At 42.8% G+C, this 6,000-nt stretch overlaps 1 protein-coding gene across 4 annotated transcripts in view; it reads right to left on the bottom strand.

Annotated features, from left to right (window-relative positions):
• Positions 1 to 354: 354 nt before the first annotated feature.
• The window catches only part of LOC144116119 (organic cation transporter protein-like), a 163,719-nt gene continuing 158,073 nt past the window's right edge, over positions 355 to 6,000 (bottom strand). For 3 of the 4 annotated variants that reach the window (XM_077650799.1, XM_077650800.1, XM_077650801.1), the window contains exons 10-11: positions 5,122 to 5,261; positions 355 to 570 (exon numbers count right to left, since the gene is read on the bottom strand). In XM_077650799.1, coding sequence (XP_077506925.1) covers positions 507 to 570; positions 5,122 to 5,261 — 204 coding nt within the window. In that variant the 3' untranslated portion in view covers positions 355 to 506. The remainder of the gene's footprint in view (positions 571 to 5,121; positions 5,262 to 6,000) is intronic. The other variant, XM_077650803.1, reaches the window with a different exon arrangement.

The raw sequence follows: 6,000 nt of genomic DNA, 5'->3' as shown, positions 1-6,000 counted from the left end.
ATCTTTAGCTTGTCTATACGAATGTGAAGGCGCAGCAAAACGTCGTTAGAAGAGAGATGCAGGCGCGTGTCTCAAGTTTTCGTTACCACGTTCCTGACACCAGAGGCATTTAGACGCTGTCTGACGGACACCCGTGAAACGTGCAAGTGGTACACGATGTTCGCGTTGTAGTGAACGAGAGTTTCTCTCGCTGACTCGAACGGAGAAAAACCCCGATTTGTTCCCACAGTTTTCGAGCATCATCCAGCCACTAAAACAGCGTAAATAGTGCGAGATTAACAGATGGTCGATTTTGTTGTTGACGACGAAGAAAACGCAGGTTAAATTCAAGTCGCACAAACTGATCCCAGATGTCACAAGTCTCACTAAGCTGACTCGGATCCTTCACAGAAGATTTATTCGTAGTTCTATCAAAGAGTTCTCTTTTTTAAGATCCAAAAAAAGACACGTTCTCTCTCCCTGCGTCTGACCGCCGCGACGATTGCGGTAGAACACACATGGACCGTTCACGGTGCCGCGTTGGCGATTTTATACTCTGCCAGCTGCTTGGGTGGCTTGGGAATCTTCTTCCTGGAAAGTTCAACGAAAATGGATTACTCACATCGTGCCAGCTACGAAAGTATAACGTTGCCAGCATTACTCAGAGATTAAGCAGACGAACATGAGGTTTGAAATTGCATAATATGAGCAAAGCCAATTTTTACGCGATATTATAATGGCCACACGCAGCGGTTGCTCCGTGAACCCTGCTTTGCACGTGCCTAGAAAGAGATTGAAGTTGAAAATGGATCAGAATATGCGCGGAGGTTCATTAAACTTGCAAAAGCATCCATTGGTTTTCTGTGACGTTCACAGCGACGTGATCAACAGGCGCCAGTGGGTTTTTCTGCTGCTAAGCTCTTTTTTTTTAAAAAATGGAGCCTTGTGGTATTACTCGAATGTATATATTAGCGTATTTAAAAACTTCTTACAGGCTTATCTGAGCAATATTGGGTAATTTATCTACAAATTTCTCTAGTTGGCATGAAATAAGCTTTATAGACTGTTAAAGAGGATAGGAAGAAGAAAAATTGATGTTGTTTTTTCCAAGTAGTTTTAATACCTTTTATGTAACGATTTATTTCGCCACCAGCATTTTTTTTGGAAATACACTGTTTAAAAACACCAGTTAAATAAATAAGGTAATGGAGATGATATTCATTATTATCTAATTTAATTTGCTTAATGTGAGAATAGTCTCCCCTCTGTCACAAGCCGGACTATTAGAAAGTCACAAAAGTGTCTGTAAAACCTCAGCTTCATAAAAAAATGAAGGGAAAAGCTACCTTTTTAGGGAGTCATTGATGTATGGATAGGCATTATTGTCGCAAGACATATCTGTCCCGTATTTCTGTGGCGCTGTAACTGAGTATGAAATAATAAAGGTTGGCTACCGCGCTATAGCATAACGTTTAGCGACCAGGAAGGAAAATAAAGGATAGTTGAAAGATCACAGAGGATGGGATAAGACGGCTTGCGAGTTCGCTCGCACGGGCCAGATGGGGCGGGGGTGGCACGTCAACGAGATACCAAGTCCACGGGGATCTGTTGCTTTCGCCAAGGGGCGCTGAAGGTCTCAGCACTCACTGCCAGCTCAAACACTGGGCTCCCATTAATCGCGGGCGTGGCCAAACTTCACAGGCGACTAGACGTGGGTGGACCAGAACCGACATATTTCCTGTCAGTGGTGTGGCAACGCACTATCACCCGGAAACTACAGGTGCCACTGCAGTTACAGTTACGTTGAGGTTATGGTTATAAGTTGGACAGATTGGCTGAATGAAGGAAATAAGGACAGTACATAGTGCTATCACAGGAATTCAAAGTTTTGGCTGCAGTTTGCGCCGAAGCATTTTCTGAAATGCTAGCAGTTTTTGGCCACGGGGAACCCGGCTGAGCACACTGAAACCATGACAGTCCTTTTTTTTTCATTGCTGCGGTGCGCTTATACAATCCTTGCCCTGTTTGTTTAAAAAAAGGGGGGGGGGGAGATGACGTCTCCTTCAAAATGCAGCCCGAAGTACCAATATCGATGTTTTATTCTCACGTTCGTATCAACTGAGTGCTGCAGAGAAAAGCTTGTTTTCGTTTTTAGATAAACTCTATCTTTATAGCATGCACTTTATTTTTCTTTTTGTGTCGTTAAGCACATCTGATTCGCGATAATATTTTATCTGCCACAAAAAAAATTAAGCGTTAGTGTCATGCACTAGCGTTCAGAACCCCCCAAAATAAACTTTGTGATAGTGCGTTATGTCGGGCAGTGGGGTCGTTACGCCACACTTGACATGCGTGGAGGGAAGCCAAACTTTGAGAAAGACTGCGGTAAGCGAAGACGCGCATGCCCTCGCGCCTTGCGAATACCAAGCTGCCCTGTCGCACGGTGCTTAGTTCGCAACCTTTGCATGCTTGGTACGCATGTGGCAATGATCACAATAGAAAAGAGCTAACCTTTCTCCCAATACACCACAGTAAGCCATGTGTATACGGCCGCTAGCTGGCTCAGACGTCACGACCGCTTCAGCCCAATTCAATGCGCAGTTGTGAACCATCCAAATTGAGAACGGCGTAGAAATGCATGTCAGCCGAGTCACAAATCTTTTCGCGCTTAAGAAAGTGCAGTTTAGGGCGTTTTTTTCTTGGCGGCTAATTGCAAAACCTAACTTCACTACTTGTGCTCAACGTCCGCGAACATTTGAGATTTTTTTTGGGAAACGTGAAAGATTTTGCTACACCACTACTTCCATGACCCGCGTTTAAAAATACCACCACTTTCCTACAACGAGTCGCTTGTTCCCACGACTCCATTTTATGTATGAATTTCCTCTCCTCGGCTCCTTAAGATGAAGCTGCCTAGAGAAGAGCAGCTCTGCTTGGATGCAGCCTAGAAACAAAGCAGCAGTTGGTAACAACAGCCCATGGACAACACTGTGCTGTACTGTGCAGAAGAAAATGAAATCGGCATTTCAATCTTTGTCTGTATTAAACTAGCCAGGGGCAACTAAAATTAGGCGTTTATAATTTCGCCTTTTGATTAGCTTTCTATTTACTTAACAAAACGCTTTGACAACCGATGATTTTCTTGGCGCCAGGAACTCACTGTGATGCGCATGAATGCGAGCGGATGTCCACTGCAGAGTTCTTGCAGAGATGTCCTTCCTTCTCACCAGCTTGAGGAAGTTAACAAATACGAATACCTAGGTGTTACTCTAACCAGTATTGTTAGCTGGAATAAACACATATCAAACAGATGTGCATCATCTTTCAAGAAACTTTGCTTCCTCAGACATAAATTGAAAGCTGGCCCTTCTAGTGCAAAGCTCCTAGCCTACACGTCCATCATCAGACCTAAACTAGAGTACGCATGCACCGTCTGGGACCCTTACACAAAACATAACATCGACATCTTAAAAATGATCCTGCGAAAATCTGTTAAATTCATTTTAACGAATACCGCTCCACTGACTCACCAACCGCTCTGATGGCGCAACACAACATACAGACACTGCAAACACGAAGAAAAATTCAAAGGTTGAAGCTAATTTACTTACTCAAAAATAACAAACTTTCCATTTGCCCTGATCCATTTATCAAAACAAGCACATTGCGACTAACAAGAAATCATCACCTGGAATCACTAACACCGTACAACGGTAGGGTCGATGTTTTTAAATACTCATTCTTTCCGCGCACAATCACACAATGGAATGAACTCCCGACTGATCTACTAAAGAACATCGACGCCTTTTACAAAATATTTTATTGACAGTTGCTGAGTGCCTGTTTCTTATTTTGTGCCATTATTTATATTTGTTCTGCGATGTTATTTGCTGTATTTCTTTTATGCTTTTTTGCCCCTCCTCCCAGGACCCATTTAGGGTCTGCAGTATGCTGTAAAAAAATAAAATAACAATAAAAAATAAATATTAAAATGAAATCGTGTATGATTTATTTATTTGAACTACCTTACAGGCCCGTAGGGCATTGTGTAAGGGGGCGACAAAACATCAACAACAAATTTAAAAGGGGACAAACAAAGACAAGGGACCAAGGCACTATACGTGATAAGTAAAAAATTGGATACACTTCAGTATAATACAGAGCAGTTGACATAGGGGTAAGTTAATGTAAATTTGGCGTAGGAACACCGAAATAAATCCAGAAAAGAGACCCAGGGTACATCTAACAAAAAATAAAATTAGAAAGCACATGGCGCCTTTACTAATGTCAACCAAATTTGGAAACAGAATACGAACAAAAGGAGAGAAAAAAAATAAACGCAATGTGTAACAGAACGCGTAAAAGAGATTGCATTAACATGTTAAGATGGCTTCAGTGAAATGTGCAATGAGTTGGTGATGGAAGGTATCAAGATTAGACAGCGAGGCGATGTTATCTGGGAGGTTATTCCATAATCTGATGGCTCGCGAAAGTGCTGATGAATTGAAAGCTAATGTGTCACCATAGATGCGTGTAAAACTGAGATGATTGTGCAATCTTTTGGATGTGCGAGATGGGACATCTAGGTGAAATGACCATGACCTATTGGAGTGTACGTACTTGTGAAATAATGTTAGCAAAGCGATGTCACGGCGTATGCCTAAAGATTGCAAAGAAAGATCCGTTTTAATCTCAGTGACGCTTGAATGGTAGTTATAGTTTTTAGAGATGAATCGGGCTGTCCTGTTTTGAATGGTTTCTAATGTGGTAACCATGTTGTAATAAGGAGACCAAATGGAGGAAGCGAACTCAAGTTGTGGTCGAACAAATGTTAGGTATGCTAGTTTCCGAATATTAGCAGGAGAATTTCGTAAGTTACGGCGTATGTAACCTAATGACTTTGAGGCCACAGCGCATATGGATGTGATATCAAAAAAGACTATGAAAGATCGGACGAAAGGTTAACTCCAAGGTATTTGTAATGATATACATGGGAGAGTAAGTCATCTTGAATAAGGTATGTATAGTTAGAGTTGTTATGTTTCCGGCTGAATGAGATGTAGCCATTTTGCCCGTCTTGCTGCCGCGGCTTTATCAAAGCGCCGAAGCAGCGTCTCCCGCCATGACTGGTGGCCGACTTACCTGCTTATGCTTTCTGCCTCGTGGAATGTATCGGGAAGCGGCTTATTGAGAGTTTCGGGCAACAGCAGGCTGATGCCAGAAGCGAGCAGTAAGAAAAGCGCCTGAATCACGTACGGCACAGAGGGATCGGTCGCCTCACCCTGCGCACATGGAATATCGGTAGCACAAGGGCTCATAAATTATCTGCTATTGAGCCGATGCATGCGGAACAAGACGGTTCTTCCTGAAAACAGCGCGAGCAAAGGCCTGTTTCTTCTCTCTCAACCAACCAGTTCAAGCAACTGTTGTTTCTTCTCAATAAAAGCGAAGCAGCAGAAAAAAACAGCGCTTTGCAGCTTAACGAGGCTTCATTGGCCTACAGAGAACACTGAACCTAAGCAATGTCACTTCCTATGCGCGTCAAAGAAACAGCTTAGGCACGCGGACTGCAAGCTTGAAAACAGTCTAAACTACTTTAATCTTGCAGAATATTGCCTAATAGTCCGAAATACCAATTAAACTGCATGAAACCATCACTGTTATATCTTGCATGCCTAAGAGGAACCGCAACTAAGTACTAATTTTATATACAAAATAATTTGACAAAGCAAAAACAACAACAAAACACAACATGCCACGGTGGGAGCCGAATTAGCGACTCCCGCATGAACACGTGGGGTGTTGCGCCAACTGAGCTATACAGTTCTTCCATTTGCCTTACAAAATTAATGATCAGTTAATTGCAGCCTAATCTCTGCAACGCTCACTGGCGGCCACACTCATCTTTAGCGGCGTATGTCCTATACGTCGTATTCATGCGCAAGTTCCACAAAGAACATGGCCTGTAACGCAGCAAACAAAAATATGGACGGCGCTTACAAAGCCAGATATAGAAAGAGA

The sequence above is a fragment of the Amblyomma americanum genome, chromosome 1 (genome assembly GCF_052857255.1).
Source record: "Amblyomma americanum isolate KBUSLIRL-KWMA chromosome 1, ASM5285725v1, whole genome shotgun sequence".
Classification (NCBI taxonomy): Eukaryota; Metazoa; Arthropoda; class Arachnida; order Ixodida; family Ixodidae; genus Amblyomma; species Amblyomma americanum.
The sequence above is the reverse complement of the archived record's forward strand: the minus strand, read 5'-3'. Positions and strand labels throughout refer to the sequence as shown.